The 23,165-nt window shown below is 41.5% G+C and overlaps 1 protein-coding gene across 1 annotated transcript in view; it reads right to left on the bottom strand.

Annotated features, from left to right (window-relative positions):
• Nucleotides 1-875: 875 nt before the first annotated feature.
• LOC132816732 (neuronal PAS domain-containing protein 2-like) overlaps nt 876-23,165 on the bottom strand; it is a 78,603-nt gene continuing 56,313 nt past the window's right edge. Inside the window, exons 16-20 of the mRNA XM_060826636.1 lie at nt 22,518-22,637; nt 21,410-21,591; nt 14,396-14,488; nt 4,398-4,578; nt 876-1,117 (exon numbers count right to left, since the gene is read on the bottom strand). Of these exons, the coding sequence (XP_060682619.1) occupies nt 965-1,117; nt 4,398-4,578; nt 14,396-14,488; nt 21,410-21,591; nt 22,518-22,637 (729 nt within the window). The 3' untranslated portion in view covers nt 876-964. The remainder of the gene's footprint in view (nt 1,118-4,397; nt 4,579-14,395; nt 14,489-21,409; nt 21,592-22,517; nt 22,638-23,165) is intronic.

The following is a 23,165-nucleotide window of genomic DNA, read 5'->3' as shown; positions in this document are numbered from 1 at the left end:
AAAAGATATGTTGATTACATAATAAGAACAAGGTTACATTGCAAACATAATAGCTGATTTTGTGCAAAAAGCTAGGTACATCGTTCCCAGTTTTCTGTCATGCTTGAATCCATTTTGGTTTAAGTCATGGCACGGAAGGGTGCCATTCAGCCCATCAAGTCCACGATGGGACTCTGCAAAACAATCCATGCAACCCCAGTCCACATTCTATCCTCAAGCCTGCAAGTGTATTTCCCAGATGTTGACTGATAACAGCAAACTTAGAAAGTATAAAAGGAATCTGAGGTGCGTGCCTGCTACATCTGTACATATAAGGAATAATTTCCTGATTTTATATTTTTGATGACAAATTCTTCTGGTAAGAATGTGCAATGAAAATCCTGGCACATAAAGCTCATGTCTTTCTGATCTTTTAAATTAATAATTGGACAATCACTTAAAGAGCACCAGAATTTCTGAAATATGGTGCTGACAAGCAAGTCTTTTCCAGCTGTACAAAGTTAGAAAATTACTGGTGTGACATGTTTAAAAAAAACCCAGCTTTGGACTATTCTAAGTTGGATCATGCTAATGAGTTATATCACAAACTTAGTAATCATTTTAAAACATCCCTAATGCTGCTGGTGGTTCAATCCATTAACCAGTAGTATATGTGGCCTTTTCACATTAAAATAATCGGAATTTCAAAATTAGATGAGAACAGTAAATTTTTTTTTTAAATTGTGTGTGCCTACAATGCCAACTTGTAGCTTTCAATGTGCTGTTCTTCTCCCATTTCCAATTAACAATTATGTAATTAAAATATGTTACAATAAATTTTGTGAAGCTTTATATTTTAACACCTGATGGAAATAGTAAAAGTGTAGCACATTAACTGCAATTTATTCAAACGCAGGGGTGAATATTGCTTTAAACGGGTTTTTATAATTTATATTTCTTAACCACTGAGAGGCTACTGGGTGAGTTAAACATTTGATGATTCAGAGAGGCGCTGTACATGTGGTCTTTGCTGAGATTGTGGGTGGTATCCCAGAATGTCCTGTTGCTGTGGATAAGGAGGAGGGAGAAGCAGCAGCTCCGGTTGTTCACCTTGCAAGGAACTGGATGTTTGAGCCTGCTGGAAAAATCAAAACATATTATTGAATGGATTATATTTATTGAGTGTGAAATTGACACATTTTCTAACTATATATAAATGATCAGGGCATAATCACTGGTTACACCAAGTGGTCATAAATTTAGTGCATTGTAAAATGTTTACATAGGAAATTTGGTGAGATTTTGAATTTGGTCCAGAAAGGGAAGGAACAATCCATTTGGACAGTTGTAAGTATGGATTACAATTCCTGATGAAGGGCTTTTGCCCGAAATGTCGATTTTGCTGCACTTTGGATGCTGCCTGAACTGCTGTGCTCTTCCAGCACCACTGATCCAGAATCTAGTTTCCAGCATCTGCAGTCATTGTTTTTATCCTGGAGTAACAATTGTAGAGTAACAATTTCCCCAATTCAGCTGCTGTGTATATGTGCCATTCTTTATTCAGTCCCAGGTATTTTTGAGACACGCTGGCTCACATGGAATCATGTATTTCTGTTGTTTTGCCACAGTTCTGTGTGTGTGGTTCCCTTTTCTCACTATCAATTTGTCTGCATGGGAATTGCCCTGGTGTCATTTAATTCAGTAAAGCAAGTGTTGGCCAATTCGATTTCAGGCTCACTACCTTCACTCTATTAAAATCTACAAATTCTTTATTGACACATTTTAACTGTATTGGCCAGCTTTCAGCCTTCTTGCCTCTGCAGAACTTTGCTGAAACTGTTTTGTTTGTACAGACTCTCTAGGCTGTCTGCTGGGCTCTATTCTGAGTCCTTTTCACTCTAAGCTCTTTCTTGGCTTTTTGAATTCAGTGGATTCTATCCTGACCCTTTTAATCCAACTAGCTCTGTTAGACCCTTTTTAAATTCCTGTGAATTTTTGTACTATTTTCAAAATATCGAAGGACATTTTCATCCCTTTGAGGATATTTGTAACCTCTTCAGCTCTCTGCAACTAAAGAGAACCTTTCCAGTTCCCATCGCTCTTTGTCAGTTCTTTGTACTGCTCTGGGTTTTTGGGCTTAGTGCTTGGAGCTTACCAAGCCTTTTCCCAGTAATAGAATTGATTCCCTCTGTTTCATTTCTACTTTTAATTTAATCCCCAGCATCTTTTCCTGAATAATTTGTTGTTATTTGTCATCCCTTTCCTGAAACTGGAGTCATCTTTTCCTCTTCTCCAGCTTTATCTCAATCTAGTGAATAAAACAAGGAACTAAGGGTATGGGTGGGTTTCGCTTCGGCGGGTCGGTGTGGACTTGTTGGGCCGAAGGGCCTGTTTCCACACTGTAAGTCTAATCTAATCTGAAACAAAAACAGAGATTGCTGGAGAACCTCAGCATCTGTGGAAAGAAAGCAGAGTTAACATTACAGTCCAGTGATTCTTCTTCTGAACATCAATTTAGTGAACCTTCATTGTACAATTTCTATGCTTCCTTAAGTGTATGCAAAGTGGGTATGGTCATATTAATATGCTAATGTAACAAAACTGCCTCACTCTTGTACTCCTTTTTCCCTGCATTAAACTATTTGCTTTCCACATCTGGACTCTCTAAGGGAGAGTCAGAACCGGTAATTCATTAAGGTAATTAATCTGGGTAGGGTACTCCAAGCAGTCTTCGGTTCTGACTCTCCCTTAGAGAGTCCAGATGTGGAAAGCAAATAGTTTAATGCAGGGAAAAAGGAGTACAAGAGTGAGGCAGTTTTGTTACATTAGCATATTAATATGACCATACCCACTTTGCATATACTTAAGGAAGCATAGAAATTGTACATTGAAGGTTCACTAAATTGATGTTCAGAAGAAGAATCACTGGACTATAATGTTAACTCTGCTTTCTTTCCACAGATGCTGAGGTTCTCCAGCAATCTCTGTTTTTGTTTCAGATTTCCAACAGTTCCTTGTTTTATTCACTAGATTGATTACAGGAAAGAGAGAGTTGTCCTATGTGCAGCGGTTGAGTAGGATAAGCCTATGATCTTTAGAGTTTATAAGAAAGAGCGATTGATTCATTGAAATATAAGATTCTGAGCAAGCTTTAAGGGTAGATGCTAAGAAGCTGTATTCTTTACCTGGGAACTTAAGAACTAGAGTGTATAGTTTCATGATAGGGAGTCAGTCCTTTTAGACTGAGCGACATTCTTCTTCGAGGATTGTAAATCTTTGGAAATGTTCACCATAAAGGGCTGTGGAGGTACTGTCATTAAGTGTGTACATGGTTAAGATTGATAAATGTTTGGACTATAAGAGAATCAAAGCACAAAGGACCAAGATGTTTTACGGCTCAGAAAATAATGTCCCCTCCTCTGAGCCTGATTCTCTGGGTTCAAACCCCACTCCAGGACTTTTAGGCCATTGGATGACCATCCATAATGTTATTTAACAGGCTGATAACCAACCTGGGTGGAGTGGCTCCGTGAGGCAGCAGTGCTAACCACTGAGCCACCGTGAGATTGATGATTGATTGTGTTAATAGTGGAGCAGACTCAGGAAAATGTATATAGTCTATTCCTGCCTCCATGTCTTCTGTTCAGACAATACACCATCACACTTTAAGAGAAATTAAGCAGATTATTTTCTAATCAATGGAAAGGAAAATTGTACAGGATATAACATGGGAAATCTTTTGAAGACCATCTGAATAGGAAAATGAAACCTCCTTTTAACATCTCATCTCAGCCTCTTGTGGAGGTGGTGGCACTGTAGCAATGCCATTCACCAGTCACCCAGAATCCCAGGCTAATATTTAGGATGTAGGTTTGAATTACACATAGCAGATGTTGAAATTTAAATTCAATGGAAGTCTGGAATTAAACACTGGCCTAATGGCAACCATGCAACCAATGATGATTGTCAAAAAGACCCATCTAGTTCACTAATGTCCTTCAGGGAAGGAAATCTGGTCTGGCCTACTTATGGCTTCAGAGCCATAGTAATGTAATTGATTCTTAACTACTCTCTGAAATCTCCCAGAAAGTCACTCATAAGCAAATTTTAAAAATTTACAAGATGTCACCTCAGACACGGCAGTGAAATGAAGCGTCTAGTAAAATTGGGTGTTCAAATATTGTAATGGAACTTGGATTCACAATCTTCTGATTCAGAGATAATTAATTGTATGTGTAGAGGAAGAAAGAAACACAAGTTTGGTACAGTAAGAAAATATGATAAAATGACTCAAAAATAGTCATCAAATGTTGTTGGGGATGTCATCAGCCATTTTTGCTGTACTGTCATGGGGCAGCCCTAACAATCCCATAAACATAAATACATTCTATCGGCAAGATCCATCAAAAGGGACCTACCTGTAAGTAGTGTTGTGGCTGTTGTTGTAGGTGCATAGTTTGCTGGGACAGAGGTGGCTGTGGTATAGAAAATCCTGGAGTTACTATTTGACCCATAAGTACTGTATTGGAGATCATTGGTACACTATTTCTAACTGGCTGTGGTACCAGATTTTGGGGCAGCTGTTGTCTTTGTGAGTACCTGTCAAGGAAGATTCATGCAATGAAATATCATGTCAATATCAGCATCATTAAAATTGTGCTAACAAACCACATTAAACAATCATTACTTGTAGTTATTTGCTACATAACTAAATGCCAAGTAAATGTAGATGGCCAATGTTGTCACTGGTCATTTACAAGAAATAAAAGTTAAATATATCCAAGGGTATTTGAAAAGCTTTATTAATACTGAAGACAGTATGACCCTTCACCACGGATGGAGGTGCGACAGGGGAAAGATGCTAAGTAATCCACTCTGATCAGCCACTAAACAAGGATTCAACTTTCCAATTTCTAGTTTGTTCGCAATATAAGAGACAGCAGAAGCATGTGTTCAAAGTTAGTTTGCCAGATCTGCTGCCAAAAGTAGATCAAGGCACAGGTCAATTTTTTTTAGCTTAAGGCAAAGGGTGACCAGGATCATGTGTGACACTACTACTCCTTGAACAAGGTTATGTTGTTCTTGGTTTCTTTTCAGAAAGGTTGTAAATGCAGAGTTGCCAAGAGGTCTGGCTTGGTTGGGTTTTAGGGCCAATTTGATTATAGCTAACAGTTACTGCCTCAGACAAAAATCTTTCAAGCTGTAAAAAAATACTTGTACAATGAAAGGGGAGTGGCCAGTTCTCCTAGCTCAGCTTTACCCTGGTATGGTTTTTAAGCAGTCTGGCTGTTCAGTTTAAGCTGGTCAAATAAATATCTACATGGAAGAAGGTGTTCCATGCTGAATTTCTCTGCCATCTCTCGCTCTCTCCTGTCAGACCCATTGTATGATTTTACTTTTTTTGCCAAGGGTGTTTATGGGAATTGTTGCAGGAATTTGGAACACCATCATTAACAGTCAATAAGTGTGGCACTGGAAAAGCACAGCAGGTCAGACAGTATTCGAGGAGCAGGGCTTATTTCTGAAACATCAACTCTCCTACTCCTCAGATGCTGCTGGACCTGCTGTGCTTTTCCAGCGCCATACTTTTCAACTCTGATCTCCATCATCTTCAGTCCTCTCTTTCTCCTATCAGCATCTTTCATTTGGGATAATTGTTGGGTTTTTGGATAGGTTAAGTTATTCTATATTCTGTTCTCTTTTGTTTGTGTTTCATTCGGTAAAGTTGCTAATAAATTCTCTTTTGTTTAAAACTATGCGGTTGGGCCAGCTGCATCCCTCCTGGAATATCCACTTTACACCTGCTTAAAACAACTAGCAAAGTTATGGTCCAGGCTACTTTCTTGAAATGATTTGGGGGGGGTCTGGCCAGGTCCATAACACGTAATACTAAGGTCAAAGGACAGTGAACAGAATGACCAAACAATAGTCTTCTCAACCATTAGATCACAAACACTGGCTTCCTGTTTATTCAGACAGCCCATGTGGTCATGATTCTGCTAGTGTTATAGAACGCCATTGCTGTCACCATGCTATAATATGATCAGATCCCTAGATATCAGTTACTTGGAATTGGGTAGAATACAGCCACCAATTCTTCTTTTAATGCTAGTCAATGGGTTTTCTAGTAGTCTATGGTCAAGGATGAACAACAAATATGAGTCAGCAGAAGCCTGAGATAACAGTGTGCATTTCTACACACAGTAACTATACACAGGTTAATTTAACTGTTAGGCATATTAACAATAACTATCAAAAGAAACAGAATACATGTGTGCCTCATCAGGAGCTTGTGCCAATGTCCAACAGCTACATGTTCTAACTGTCCTGCCAATGGCTATGATATACATCAGAGTGGGTCAGACTGGAATTTAGCTCATTGATGAATATCCGTTGTCTTATAGAATATCTTCCCCAAGCTTTTTCCCACTTTGTTACATCATTATACAATAGCATAAGCACTATATTATAATTATCATTACCCTCTACTCACCCCAGTCCCCGCAGGTCTTTAACTTACAAATTTAATTGATCTAGCAGATTTGTTATGCTTTCAGAACAAAGTCTTTTGGACTTTAAAGATCAGTAGTTCATAGGCTTGAGGATTGTTGACCTTGGTTCTGATTCGTATTTTGAGTAATCTATGAAACATTACTATCCTGACACTCCTCACTGAATTCATCAAATGTAACATTAATAGATGAAACAAAGAATCTGTGGTTTCTCCATGTAACTCCCTCTGCCGTATGGACAATGTATGATCATTGCTGGTCCTACGATGCTTCGAGAACTGCACCAACCCGTTAAGTTTCTTTAACTGTACCCATTACCCGTGGTCCTGCCATAGTGACATCTATTCTGGTGAGTTAACTGCTGCTGTCAATAAAATGGCTCCTTGCCAGAAACTTTTTTTACATTTCATTGGACTCAACTGTGGAATCAGTCTCTTGGTCAGACGAGGAGATGAATCTTCATATTTCTTCCCCAGCAGTATTGCTGATGGCAATAAGCCACATCGGACTGGGGTGGACCACTGTTTTAACAAGACTATATAATAGTATTGGGTTTTTTCCAAAAAGCATTTAACTCTCTGTACCTCATATTTGCTTAACCCTTTGACTATAGACATCTTGGCAAACGTTTTACAGAGGAACCTTGATTGTCCGAATATCAATTACCTGAATATCGGATTATCTGAAGGAACTCTCAAGGTCCTGATAGAAACATTACATCAAAGATGTGTTTCCAACACTGATCGCGTCTTTTGTATACAGTGATTAAAAATGAACTCGGCTTACTGAAATGCTGCCCAGAACATTCCTGGACATCGTTGGGAGCCCAGGCACCATCTCAAAATACTGACCTCCCGCGCGCTCTCTCTCTCTCCCCACACTTTCCCTGGAGTTCGGATGGGCAGGACGGAATGTGGGCCGGGTCGGATAGGAGTCAGGATTGGATGGGATCGGGGTTGGGGGGTATTGGATAGGAGGGCATGGTTGGACAGCGCTGTGGGGGTTGGATGGGAGGGCGGATTGGTCAGAGTTGCAGGATCGGACAGGGACAGGGTTGGGGGTGGGGTTGGGGGGTCCGTAAGGAGGGGGGGAAGAGGGAGTAGTTGGGGGGTCCAGAAGGGGATGGGGGGGTTCCGAATGGGGGCGGGGTTGGGGTGGTTGGACGGGGTCAGGGTTGGGGGGATTTGGGCGTGGGCAGAGTTGGAGACGTTGGACGGGGGCCTGGTTGGGGTGGTTGGATGGGGGCCAGGTTGAGTGGGCAGTTTTGGACGGGGCAGGGGTCGGATGGAGGGGGTGGGGGCTTGCACACAGTATGATACCACCTAGTCTCCTGAATGGGGGGGAACGGACGTAGCAAGTGCTCGCTGTGTCAATCCCATTCACTTGATGGGAATGGGGCGGTGGTGGTGGTGGGGGGGGGGGGGGGGGGGGGGGGGCGGGGAACGGCGTACGGGAGGCTTCAGCAATGCTACAGATCCCTTATACACAAGTGTGTCTCTGCTCAGAAATGAACCCTGACACACAGAGGGAGTAAGGTAGGCTGAGTGAGGAAAAAGGAAACTTCAGAAAACTCTGAGCCCCAGAGGAGAGGCATTGAATCAATTAACCAAATAATCAATTATCTGAACAAAGTAGTGCCTGCCCATCTCGTTCGGATAATCGAGGTTCCTCTGTACATGCTGAATTTCAAAAGTGACTACAAATTGACTGAAAGGCTCATCAACAAAGTCTCATCCATTGTCAGAACGCCAATATCATGGATCCCATACACAATCAAAATTTCACGTAAAACTCTGAAAACTACACCCGCCATTATGGTATGTACATTTTAAAGTGAAAAATAGTGCAACGGCAATACGGTAGCGCCATCCATCAAACTTAAATATGTTTGCTCCCATTGTCTGCTGGGAAATGTGTAAGTTTTAGGATACAATTTAAACTCAAATCCCAAGTTTTATTTGTTCATCTGAGATTTTACTTATTTAGGCAAAAGGAGTCAGTCTGATGAGGTAACGCAGGAAGCTTAAATTGTAAATGAATACCTATCAAAGTAGAGCAATGACTTTATGGGGGTACTACAAATGGGGCGGCACGGTGGCTCAGTGGTTAGCACTGCTGCCTCAGGGTCCCAGGTTCGATTCCAGCCTCGGGTGACTGTCTGTGTGGAGTTTGCACATTCTCCGTGTCTGCCTGGGTTTCCTCCCACAGTCCAAAGTTGTGTAAGTCAGGTGAATTATTAAGTTGCCCACAGTGCTAGATGCAGTAGTCAGAGGGAAATGGGTCTGGGCGGATTACTCTTCAGAGGGTCAGTGTGGACTGCTTGGGCTGAAGGACCTGTTTCCACACTGTAGGGACTCAAATCTAATCTAAAACTCTTGGCTTAGGGCAGAAATTGACACTCAGTTTCTGGTATTTCTCCTACATCTCATCTCCAGTGTCTTCTGCTTCTGTTTGGACAACAAGCTCTACAAATCTCCATTTCCTCTGAAAATTACATGTAGCCAAGTTTGGCTGAGCTGTTTTACTGGTCTTAAGACCATAAGACCATAAGACATAGGAGTGGAAGTAAGGCCATTCGACCCATCAAGTCCACTTAATTGTCTTCTTCAGTGGATCAATTGATGTTGAAATTTGTTTCAAATTTCTAGATAGTCCAGACATCAAGGTAAAGTTACTGCTCTGTGTAGAATTTTGTAGCTGTATCCTATGACATCCATTCAAAATTGCAAGCCAGCCACTACTCATTTTATTGGTAAATATGTCCATTTTGTTTTCCAGATTCCCAGCCTGGAAATCTGGGACTTTTTAATTATACAGCTATAGTATCTACCTTTTTCACTGAAGAGTTTAACATACTGCTGGAGCTCAGAAATCCAATTGTACCTCAGCTGACTCAAATTGTATCTGATTTGGATTGGCTCAGTGTTGCTTCACTGGCTTTTTCTGCACTTTTTCCCCTCTGCTCTGGCTGACGTTTTGATGCAAGAGCAGCTGATAACAGTTACAGTGCCATGGCCCTGCGCTGCCTGATGTGCACTTAAATGCTTTCAGCTTCTGATGAACTGGTTAAGCCTTTCTTAAAGAAGGAGGCAATTAAATTGGCAACACTTCTCCGCAAAAGAAAACTTTCCTCTTTTCCTTTACTTTTTCTGGGTTTGTCCTCCTCACAATGGATCCAGATCTGCACCAGTCATGTGTTGTAAAGGTCACCATCACCAGGTTATATAAGATGCCTGGACCAACAACTTGTAGTTGAGACAGTGTTGCCAATAATCCTCCTTCCTATGTGAGTCATAGACTCCTAAAGATTTACAGCACGGAAAGAGATACTTCGGCCCATTGTGTTCACACTGGTCATCAAGCACCTATCTACTCTAGTCCATCTTTCAACACTTGATCTTGTATGCTAAAGTACTTCACATGATCATCTAAATACTTCTTAAATGTTGTGAGAGCTCCCATCTCTACCACCTTTTCAGGCAGTGAGTTCCCGATACCGACCACCCTCTGGGTAAAATAATTCTTCCTTAAGTCCCCTCTAAACCTCCTGCACTTTACCTTAAGTCTATGCTCCCTGCTACTAAGGGGAAAGGTTTCTTCCTGTCTGCTCTATCTATGCCCCTCATAACTTTATATATCTCAATCAGATCCCTCCTCAGCTTTCTCTGATCTCAGCAAAATAAACCCAGTCAGTCTAGTCTCATCATAGCTGAAATGTTGCAACCTAGATCACATAATAGTGAATCTTCTTTGCACCATCTCTAGTACCATTACATCCTTCATATAGTGGAACATTTAGAACTGCACTCCAGCTATGGCCTAGCTAAACTCTTAAAAAGCTCCTTATATTCAATATCTATTATAGGAAAAGAAAGTATGCCATATGCCTCATTTAACCATCTACTTGTCCTGTTGCCTTTAAGGATCTGTGGACATGCGCACTAAGGTTCCTCTGATTCTCTGTGCTTCCCAGATCTTGCCACTCATGGTATACTCCATTGTCTATTGATCCACCCAAAATGAGTCACCTCACACTTTTCAGGATTAAATTCCATTTGCCTCTGTTTAGCCCATTTGACCAACCAATCTATATCATCCTGTAGTTTAAGGCTTTTTTTCCTCACTGTTTACTAACCACCAATTTATGTGTCATCTGCTAATACACTGATCAAACATTTTACATTCATGACTAGATCATTAATGTACACAACAAACAGTAAGGGACCCAACACCAAACCCTACAATATGCCATTGAACCCAGGCTTCTTGTCAGAAAAGACAGAACCCCACTGGTTCTCACCTACCACCCCACCAACCTCTGTATACAGCGTATCATCTGCCGTCATTTCCGCCAACTCCAAACGGACCCCACCACCAGGGATCTAGTTCCCTCCCCTCCCCTATCAGTGTTCCGCAAAGACCACTCCCTTCGTGACTGCCTCGTCAGGTCCACACCCCCCACCAACCCAACCTCCACTCCCGGCACCTTCCCCTGCAACCGCAGGAAATGTAAAACTTGCGCCCACACCTCCTCCTTTACTTCTCTCCAAGGCCCCAAGGGATCCTTCCATATCCGCCACAAATTCACCTGCACCTCCACACACATCATCTATTGCATCCACTGCACCCGATGTGGCCTCCTCTATATTGGGGAGACAGGCCGCCTACTTGCAGAACGCTTCAGGGAACACCTCTGGTACGCCCGAACCAACCAACCAACCCAACCACCCCGTGGCTCAACACTTTAACTCTCCCTCCCACTCCACCGAAGACATGCAGGTCCTTGGACTCCTCCATCGCCAGAACATAACAACACGACGGTTGGAGGAAGAGCGCCTCATCTTCCGCCTGGGAATCCTCCAGCCACAAGGGATGAACTCAGATTTCTCCAGTTTCCTCATTTCCCCTCCCCCCACCTTGTCTCAGTCGATTCCCTTGAACTCAGCACCGCCCTCCTAACCTGCAATCCTCTTCCTGACCTCTCCGCCCCCACCCCACTCCGGCCTATCACCCTCACCTTGACCTCCTTCCACCTATCATATCTCCATCGCCCCTCCCCCAAGTCCCTCCTCCCTACCTTTTATCTTAGCCTGCCTGGCACCCTCTCCTCATTCCTGATGAAGGGCTCTGGCCCGAAATGTCGAATTTCCTGTTCCTTGGATGCTGCCTAACCTGCTGTGCTTTAACCAGCAACACATTTTCAGCAGCTTCTTGTCACAAAACAACAACTTTCAGCCATTATCCTCCACCTCCTGTCACAAAGCTAATTTTGGATTCAATTTGCCAAATTGCCCTGGATCCCATAGACAGTTACCTTCTTGACCAGTCTGCCATGTGAGACATTGCCAGGTTTACTGAAGCTCATGTAGACTACTTTATTACCCTCATCCACACATATCATCTCTTCAAAAAAATTCAATCAAACCTGTCACACATGATTTCCTGTTGAGAAAGCCATGCTGACTATCCTTGATTAATCCTTGTTTCTCCAAGTGGAGATTGATTCTAATAGTTTGCCCACCACTGATTTTAGACTCACTGGCCTACAGTTCCCTGGGTTCATTCCTACTATCCTTGTATGGTATCACATTAGTTGTCCTCCAATCCTCTGGCACCACTCCTGTGCCCAGAGAGGATTTGCAAGTTAACTTCTGAAATTGTGTTCCTCGATTTCCTCAGCATCTTGGGATACAATTCATCCAGGCCTGGGACTTATCTACGTTTAGGCATGTTAAAACCTCCCTCTCAATTGTAAATTGTTAATGTGTATCACAGCATTCTTCTCTGATCTCTATACCTACCTTGTCCTTCTCTGTTGCGAATACAGATGTAAAGCATTAATTTAAACCTCACCTACATCTTCTAGCTCCACCTTTGGTTTTCTGATTATGTCCATAATAGGTTCTCCTCTTTCCATGATCATCTTCTGGCTCCTATTATATCTACAAAATGTCTTTCGAGAGTCCTTTATTTTACCTGGCACTGTTTTTTTCATGCACCTCCCCTCACCCCAACTTTGATTGTCGAATTTAATTTTTAAGTAACTGTCTGCACTTTCTAGGGCTTTTGGTATTCTGATGGTTATCTACAATAAGACTCACTTTTTTTCCTTGAACATTCCTTGATATTCAGGGTTTTCTGAAATGTTTAGTCCTATTCTTCACCTTTCCAGGAATATGTTGGCCCTGCCCTTCCACTATTTCTTTTTTGAATGACTGTCACTTCTCCAATGTAGATTTTCCTACAGGCAGCAGCTCCCAGGTCGTAATGGCCAAGTCCTGTCTAATCATTAATATCAGCCCTCCCCAATTTAAAAATCTTTATTTCTAGTCTATTTTTGTCTTTTTTAATGACTACATTAAATCTTACTAAGTGGATCACTTCTAACAGTTGACCAACTTTACTCTCTCGAATTAGTTCCAGTGCTGTCTTTGGTGGGAGTTTCTATATGCTAATTTCAAACTCTCTCCTGGATAGATGAAATAAATTTCACCCTCTATGAGATTTTAACACTTTACCTATCCCAGTTAGCATTGGGAAGTTGAAATCCCCTATTATTGCTGATTGCATAATCTTGTTAATTATGAAATAAAACAGTTTGTTCATTTGTGTGTACTGTAATTGCACTGAAATCTTTGGCAGCTTGTGTTTTAGAAGATTAGAGAAGTATCTCTGAGGGCATAGAAGGAATCACAACTACATTTCCAGATCTTACTTTTGTCGGCTCTATGGTCAAGCACCTGAACATAAAGAACGCGGAATCTGCTCATAGGAATGACTTTTGACAGTGAAATGCAAGTATGTATTTCCCTGCCAGGCAGAAAAGTTGGCCAGGTGTCAATGCACCTGAAACAAGGAGACCTGAATGAGGAGAAAGTGGGACTTACACTCCTCTGTGGGAGGAAGCGTAACATCTAGATCTGGTGATTTCAACAGTCCAAGCAGCAGTAGAATCTGGAAGTGTTCATTGCCAGGTCTGCAAGGAGGCCCATGGTAAAAATGGACAAAGAGCCAGGTGAGTTGGGCTTAGTGAGTGGGGTCTGGAGTGGGGCAAGATGGGTTGTTGGGGTAAGTTTTGGAGGGGAAGCAGAAAAGAATGATGGGTGGATAACATTTTTCAGTCAGGGTTGCCTTTGATGTACACAGACCCCCCATGATTGATATGCCCCCGTTCTTTTTGCCTTTTTCGATTTGAGCTAAAACACTGGATGACTCACTCCTGTCCATGCCAACTTTATGATGGTTTGACAACAAGGTCAATTAGCCATTAATTATTAATCTAAACATGGCGGATGGATGGCTGATTTTGGTAGTCATTAGTTACTGCAGTAAAAGGGACAACATGGGCTTCGCAGGAAGGTGGTAGACTGGACATACACTGGGGTGGTGGTGGTGGGGGGAGGGGAAGCACATACAATACAAGGTAAGTATGCTCAAAAGACTATAAAATGCATCCTCAGGAGAATATGTAGAAAAAACATTGTCAACACCAGAAAACAAATTTAAACCAATAAATCAACAACCATAAAATGGACTATTTTAAGACTTATGGGATTTGATTTCTTCAAATTGAAACATTTTGAACTTGATAAGTAGAGCAAATCTGTCTGTTCCACCAATGAAGAATGTTGAATTAGGTAAAATGGGTCTTTCCATCCACAATATATAATACTTTATCACTTTGAGTTGATGTAAAATGACATATAATTTTTGTTAAATTACATGCATATCCTGTAAATTAAACTTGGGATTGCCGTAAGTGTAACCTTGCTATACCTTTTGGATTACAAAATGCCTTTAAATCCAATCCAAACAGTCACATGTGAATGTTTGGAACCATAACAAAGAAAATTTTACAATGAAGAGAACTGTGGCATCTAGATCCCTAAATAGTTTTGACATACTTAGCTTGTTGTCCAGTAGTAGTGAATTCTGTGGGTTGTCTGTTGTGGCACGTAATAGGCATCAATGGTTGAATGGGTTGACTAAGCAGCATCCTTAAAAGAAAAATGCAAACCATGAAAAAAACTCACATTTTCACATTAGCATTTACTACAATCCAGCTTGTATATGATCTCTATCACAACTGATCAACGATTTGTGCTTAAAAACAATATATGTGCTGCATACCTACTTTTCGGGCATGAGCCCTTCTTCCTGCTCCTTGGATGCTGCCTGACCTGCTGCGCTTTTCCAGCAACACATTTTCAGCTCTGATCTTCAGCATCTGCAGTCCTCACTTTCTCCCTGCATACCTACTTTCTAAAGTATTCCCTCCAAGTCTACAGATGTCAGTGGATTACATTTATGAGACTGGTAACCTTAACGTGAATATGATATATCTAAGTCTGAAGTTAAGTCCCATTCAGAGTGCAGTTTATTTTGAAAGGATATTATATCACCATGGTGCAATAGATAAATGACCACACTGGTTATGCCCCACAAGTGGTAGTTATTGACCAGAATCATGGATGAAAATTATTTACATAATCTACATCAATGGACAAAACATCTGTCTCGGAAAGTTACTTTCAGAAACAGTGAGAACCCCATCTTAACATAATAATGCAGCTGAGGTAACATTTGTAGAATGCAGATTTTTCTTCCAGGATTTCATGTCAGAAATAGACTGACTTACAAATCTATTCATAGGCATCCTTGGCCGAGCCTTCGCATAACATTAGCTGCAATTGTTATGGCAGCTTTCCAAATCTCACTTTGTAAGTACTGTTTTTCTTGTGTAGGGTGCTTTTAGCACATTACAATAAAAATTTGTTATGGAATTCACATGGCATTAATTCACATTGCTCCGTGGAATTTTTCTTGTAGTCTCTCCTTAATTAAAATTCTCTTTAAAACCTTCATTATAAACAGATAAAGTAGACATTAAACATGAACCTTCTACAAGAAACTTAAATCTGAACATGACTGCTGAATTAAATTTGAGCTGCCTTATAGCATTTCTGGAAATAAGTGGGAGTGCGTGTGTGAAGGTGCAAGTCGCGAGGATAATGAGCACATAAGTGGCCAATGGTGCAAAGCAATTGAAATGCTGATGGAATGGAATTTCTTCTGGTGAATGAAGTCTCACAGCTGTTCTGCGTAAACCTTGATGGCCACAAACATATGTCCCATGATATCTCGCATCTGGGGGAGTCCAGCGATTATGCATATTCCTCAGGTTCGCTCAGCGTGACGGCCATGCAGCAGTTTGACAGTATATGTACTGTCTGACCTTTCTGAATAGGGACTCCACTACCACTCTGATGCAGTAATCTGTGGCTGTTTGGGAAATACCACAAATGCCTCCAATAGAATCCTGGAATGTGCAAGATGCATAGAAATTCTGGGCCATGGTGACCACCCAATAAAACTGGAGCTCACCTCGTCCGTCATCACTGCAGAAAGATCTGTTATGGGCTCTTGGGAAAGGCTCAGTCTTGGTGGGCACAGTCTTGGTGGCATTACATCTCCAATTTCGTGTGCATTTAGATTTTGCATCACAAGTAATGGAAGTGCAAGCTGATGGCAGCACAGTGGAAAACAATATGCACTTGGGAATTAAGTGAACTGGAGATGGAAATGTGTGTCCTCAATCAATCCAAATGAAAGGTAGTGAAATAAACAACTCAAGGACTGAGGTAGTAATGTAAATTAGTGCAGGCAAACTCAATGTCAAATCAGATACAGAAAGAGGATTAAAGAGAAGAAGGAAACAATTGGATTTAGAAAGAAAAAGAGACAGAAAGGGAAAGCTAATGAAAAAAATAAACTTGGTATTTTTAAAATCATCAAAAGTTTGAAGAATTTAAGCTGCATGCTTGTCTTTTGTCTAGGCAAGAAGGGTATTTTAATTAGTAATTACTGTTCCAAAATCTTTGCAATAACTTTATTTTGTACCTAATTTGCAAATAAAACAATTGCATCATTTTTCAATGCATTTCAAAGGTGAGGCAGAAATTTTGTTTTTATAAAGTTAAGGGTGACAAGGCACCTTTCAATATTTGTAGCTAGCTGCATGTTTGCTCTTGTACTAAGTTGCTGCACTAGCTATGCAGAAATGACAGTGACCATTAACTACACAACAATTCTGACAAAAAATTCTGGCACAATCACTTAAACAATCAGTGTTTCGAGTTTGATTATAGTGAAACCAGTCTCCAAGTATATCAGAATGAATTTCAGTTGGCTGCTGATACAGAAATCTTTATTCAGTTTATATATTCTTCATAGAGTCATAGAGTTATACAGCATGGAAACAGGCCCTTCGGTTCAACTCGTCCATTCTGACCAGATAACCAAAACTGATCTAGTCCCATTTTCCAACATTTGGCCCATATCCCTCTAAACCCCTCCTGTTCATATACTCATCCAGATGCCTTTTAAATGTTATCGTTGTACCACTAGCTTATAGCTTCCCCAATGTCCTGTACTGACATAACATGACCTCGCAATTGCTATAATCAATGTGCTGACCAATAAATGCAAGTGTGCCAATTGTTTTCCTTACCAACCTGTCCATGTGCAACTCCACTTTCAAGGAACTATGCATCTGCAGCCTTAGGTCTCTTTGTTTGGCAACACTCCCAGAGCCCTACCATTAACTGTATAAGTCCTGCCCCGATTTTCCTTCTCAAAATGCAGCACCTCACATTTATCTATATTAAACTCCATCTGCCACTCCTCAGCTCATTGGCCCATTTGATTAATGTTCCATTGTACTTTGAGATAAACATCTTCATAACCATTACATGATTTATTTTGGTGTCATCTACAAACTTACTTCCATACCTCATATCTAAATGACAGAAAGCAGAGGACCAGCACTGGTCCTTGTGTCACATCACTGGTCATAGGCCTCCAGTCTGAAAAAAAAACTCCATCACCACCCACTGTCTCCTACCTTCAAGCCAATTTTGTATCTAATTGGCTGGCTCCCATTGGATTCCATGCGATCTAACCTTGCTAACCAGCCTATCATGTGGAACCTAGTAGATTGCCTTTCTGAAGTTCATATAGACAGCAACTACCATTCTACCTTCATTAATCTTCTTTGTTACTTCTTCAAAAAACTCAGTCAAGTTAGTGAGACAATTTCCCACGCACAAAGTCATATTGACTATCTCTAATCAGTCATTGTCTTTCCAAATGCATGTAAATCCTATCCCTCAGAATCCCCTCCAACAACTTACTCACCATTGACATCAGGCTCACTGGTCTATGGTTCTCTGGCTTTTCCTTATCACCTATCTTAGATAATGACAGCACATTAGTTAACATCCAGTCTTCCAACACCTCACCTGTTGTTACCAACAATACAAAATGTCTCAGCAAGGGGCCCAGCAATCTCTTCTCTAACTTCCCATAAAGTTCTGAGGTACACCTGATCAGGTCCTGGGGATTTATCCATCTTTATGTGTTTTAAGACATCCAATACCTCCTCTGCCATAATATGGACACTTTTCAAGACCTTGCTATTTACCTCTCCCAAGTTCTCTAGCTTCCATGTCCTTCTCCACAGTAAACATTGGTGCAAAGTATTAATTTAATATCTTACCCATCTCCTGTGGTTCCACACTTAGATGGCCTTGTTGATCTTTAAGGGCCCCTATTCACTCCACAGTTACTCTTTTCCTCTTAAAGTATTTGTAGAATCTCTTTGGAATCTCCTTAGCTTTGGCAACAAGAGTTATCTAATGTTCCCTTTTTGCCCTCCTAATTTCCCTCTTAAGTATTCTCCTACTGCCCCTATACTCCTCTAGGGATTCACTCGATCCCATCATATGCCTCCTTTTTCTTGACCAGAGCCTTAGTTTTCCTAGTCATTCAGCATTCCCTACAACTACCAGCCTTGCCCTTTGCACTAACAGGAACATACTGTCTCTGAACTCTTGTTACCTAATTTTTGAAGGCCTCTAATTTTCTAACCACCCCTTCACCTAGGTGTAGCCTCTCCCAAACAACTTTTGAAAGTTCCTGCCTAAATTGGCATTACTGAGCTGAAAATGTGTTGCTGGTTAAAGCACAGCAGGTCAGGCAGCATCCAAGGAACAGGACATTCGACGTTTCGGGCAAAAGCCCTTCATCAGGAATGAGGAAAGTGTGTCCAGCAGGCTAAGATAAAAGGTAGGGAGGAGGGACTTGGAGGGGGGGGTCGATGGAGATGTGATAGGTGGAAGGAGGTCAAGGTGAGGGTGATAGGCCGGAGTGGGGTGGGGCGGAGAGGTCAGGAAGAATATTGCAGGCTAGGAGGGTGGTGCTGAGTTCGAGGGAATCGACTGAGACAAGGTGGCGGGAGGGGAAATGAGGAAACTGGAGAAATCTGAGTTCATCCCTTGTGGTTGGAGGATTCCCAGGCGGAAGATGAGGCGCTCTTCCTCCAACCGTCGTGTTGTTATGTTCTGGCGATGGAGGAGTCCAAGGACCTGCATGTCCTCGGTGGAGTGGGAGGGAGAGTTAAAGTGTTGAGCCACGGGGTGGTTGGGTTGGTTGGTCTGGGTGTCCCAGAGTTGTTCCCTGAAGCGTTCCGCAAGTAGGCGGCCCGTCTCCCCAATATAGAGGAGGCCACATCGGGTGCAGCGGATGCAATAGATGATGTGTGTGGAGGTGCAGGTGAATTTGTGGTGGATATGGAAGGATCCCTTGGGGCCTTGGAGAGAGGTAAGGAAGGAGGTGTGGGCGCAAGGTTTGCATTTCCTGCGGTTGCAGGGGAATATGCCGGGAGTGGAGGTTGGGTTGGTGGGGGGTGTTGACCCGATGAGGGAGTCACGAAGGGAGTGGTCTTTGCGGAACGCTGATAGGGGAGGGGAGGGAAATATATCCCTAGTGGTGGGGTCCGTTTGGAGGTGGCGGAAATGACGGCGGATGATACGTTGTATGCGGAGGTTGGTGGGGTGGTAGGTGAGAACCAGTGGGGTTCTGTCCTGGTGGCGGTTGGGGGGGGCGGGGCTCAAGGGCAGAGGAGCGGGAAGTGGAGGAGATGCGGTGGAGGGCATCGTTGATTGGCATTACTCCAATTTAGAACTTTAACTTTTAGATCAGGTCTATCATTTTCCATAACTGTTTTAAAATGAATAGAATTATGATCAGTGGCCCCAAAATGCTTCCCGACTGACACCTCAGTTATTTGTCTAGCCTTATTTCCCAGGAGAAGATCAGTAGTGCTCATTCTCTAGTAGGTATATCCATGGATTGAATAAAAAAAAATTTTTGTACACAACTTTCTCTCCATCCAAGCCCTTAACATACTGGACATTCTCGCAGGAATAACATTCAGCTGTAATGTTATCCCTTATCAAAAATGTAACTCCCGCTCCTGTCTTGCCACCTTTCTATCCTTCTTATTACAACTACATCCTGGAACATTAAGCCGCCAGTCCTGTCCCTCCTTGAGCCATATTTCTGTGATAGCTATGATATCCTAGTCTCTTGTTTACAATTATGCCCTAAGTTCATCTAACTTACCTTGCAGGCCTTGTGCATTGAAATAAATGTATTTTAATTTATCAGTCTAACCTCATTTTCTGTCTTGCTCTTGCCTGCTTTGACTATTTAACTTGCTCCTCTTCTCTATTATACTATTTGATGCATGATGTAGTAAAATAATAAGTGCTGTAGAAAACTCAAAGTGTCCTAATTCACGATACTACATGTAATTTTTACTATATTAGAATTGATAGAATTTCAGATTTGTGGCAGTATCAATTATTGTTCATCACACAAAATGACTCAACAACTTCAGGATAGGAAATGAAAAGTTAAATACAAATGTCCAGAATATATTGATTGAGTTGTCATTGTACCACCAGCATTCCAAAAACAGCATTTCACTGTTAGCAATTGCCTTTTTCATATGTTAACAATGAACAATTCTTTGTTGACTAGTAAAACAGGAGAAACTTGGAAGCCTGGATGGTCCTTTGTTACACTGCCTGAAAGTGGTCAGGGTTGTGGACGAAGAGAGAGATTGAGTTCTTTGCCACGTCAACTCAATTTCCAATTCCACACCTAAGTCTGCCACATTCCGATTGCATTTTCTCCACCCACTCTAAGTAAATGCCAGTGGGAACCTGGCATCCCTGCGCCTGTTATTGAGTTCCCAAAAATTGATGTGGCGCAGCATAGTGGTGATAAATGCTTTGATTTCGATTGGTCAATGTTACAGATTTTCTGCCAACATTTGCAATGATTGCAGGAGAGGCATTTCTCCTTCTTTAAGCTCCCTCAGTTGGAAGCTGTTGCAGCTCTTGTGAAGCAAGATCACTGGATTTCAATCCCTTACATTTGTGAGCTGCCCACTAGCAACATAGAACATGCCTGGAACCCATCAGTTATTGTAATCAATGGCATTAGAAGGTGACTAGGCATTCTGTCTCACTGTTCCTTTGTTCCTAAAAGTAAAACTCAATTCATGTTTTCCCTTCACAATTATGTGATAATTGACTTAATGTAACAGAAAATTACTTTTGTTTTTTAGCCAATATATCAGCATCAATCATTCACAGAAGACAAATAGAGCAATCAGATATAACATAAAACACCCTTTTATTCTCCTCAGCATCATGTCTGAAATGGCACAACAATCACTTCTGGTGCAACAGTGAACCAAGTTGCAAACTTGGCCTTATACTTACTGAGATCGCCAGCTTTCCCTGAAACATAGGTCTGTTTTATGCTATTAAGCCTCAACCAGTGAAAATTGGCACTGAAACCAATGAGGTTAATGATTAAAGCTTTTCTTCCAGAAGTAAAAGGGAAACATTCTAATTAGCTGCTATTTAAATCTTAGATACACTGCTAAAATTCATGTTTTTTTTGATAGATAATTCATATGGATAAGAAATATCTTCCTAAAGGTAATTCTTTAAGCTTGTTATTCATACATTTGATTGTAATTTATGAAACAAAATTGCTATTACCTTAGTTGCCTGTCATGACCAAAGTTGGGACCTGAATGACCAATGGTGTCATCACTTTGGATTGCCATTGACGGGGCCTGAGAGAACATCACAGGACTGCTGAAACGTAATGCCAGGCTTGCAGAGGAAATATTGGGCATTGAGGTCTGTACCACACATCCAGCATGTATCATTTTAGCATTCTACAAAAACATTAAAAACATCTTGTTGAGCAGGAAGATCAAAGTCCAAATATTCCGTTTAGCAAATAAAACCTGTTTAGTGTGAAATGCATCAAATATTTATATCAGCCTTACTCGAGACCTAGATAGGCATCTCCCAAAATTTCATGTTGTATTTGCACCTGACTATGCTCAGAAAGCTGAATCTTCCAGAAGCTTGTGGATTAGCTCATTTGTATATCTATAGTATAGAATTACTCCAAATTTTACAACAGAGTTAATGCTCCAGGCAAACCTCCTCTTACATTTCTGCATGGGTTGATCCCTTAATTCCTTTCTCTTCAATGGGGTTAGCTAGTTTTCCCTTACATGCATCAATTCTATTCATCTCCTGCACTCTAAGATCACCTCATGTAATATGGTTGCTTGTGAAAAACTTGTGAATCTTTAAAAGGGGTGAGTCTAAAGACAGGTGGCATGGTAGCTCAGTGGTTAGCACTGCTACCTCACAGCACCAGGGACCTGGACTCATTTGCAAATTCTCCCTGTGCCTATGTGGGTTTCCTTCAGGTGCTCCAGTTTCCTCCATGGGTTAGGTGGATTGGGACATCCTCCAGACCACCATCAATAAATTCCTCTCATAATATCTTGTAAATATTACACATACTCACCTTCACTAACTGCATTTTATTTGCTTTATTTGAAGGGAAGAATCCTTACATGGCCTATGCCAAGCAAAATCATTAGTCTAAATGAGTTCAGAGTTTTATTGGTTTGTTCAGCCCTAACTTACCACTTAGCTTCCAGTTTCCCATTCCTAATGCAGAGCCCACTGTAATGATGGATCTGATCTGGTGTTTCCAACATTTTATGTTTTCACTTTCAAAACTAATAATTTTGTTGGTTTGTGAGTATGCTTGGCACTATTATGTTGATCCTATTGGTACCTGTTTATTGGGGAGATCATGCTCATGCGCAATAAGACCCAGTTGTTGCTGCTTTTGCTGCTGTGATTCTTGATACTGTAATGGACTCAGGCTGATAGACGTCGGCTGCTGCAGCAATAACTGAAAGGAGGAAAAGCAAGCTTTAAAAAAGATGTTCAATAGTATGTTTGTGATTTTTAGATCTTAAATTCTATTTGAATTTTCTATTCCATTTATGAAACGTAAGCATCATAGCCAGCAATTCTTACCATTTCTAAATTCCTTTGACAAGCTGATAGTAAACTTCCTTCTTGAAGCAATGCAGTCCATATGGTATAAGCACACTCCACAGTGCTGTTACTGATATTAATAAGTCAGCTAAGATAGTAACTTCTCCCATCCTGGCACCTTCCCCTGCCACCGCAGGAACTGTAAAACCTGCGCCCACACCTCCTCCCTCATCTCTATCCAAGGCCCTAAAGGACCCTTCCACATCCATCAAAGTTTTACCTGCACATCCATTAATGTCATTTATTGTATCCGTTGCTCCCGATGGCGGCACGGTGGCACAATGGTTAGCACTGCTGCCTCACAGCGCCTGAGACCCAGGTCAATTCCTGACTCAGGCAACTGACTGTGTGGAGTTTGCACGTTCTCCCCGTGTCTGCG

Source organism: Hemiscyllium ocellatum, chromosome 6 (genome assembly GCF_020745735.1).
Source record: "Hemiscyllium ocellatum isolate sHemOce1 chromosome 6, sHemOce1.pat.X.cur, whole genome shotgun sequence".
Classification (NCBI taxonomy): Eukaryota; Metazoa; Chordata; class Chondrichthyes; order Orectolobiformes; family Hemiscylliidae; genus Hemiscyllium; species Hemiscyllium ocellatum.
This window is presented reverse-complemented; position numbering and strand designations above follow the sequence as displayed.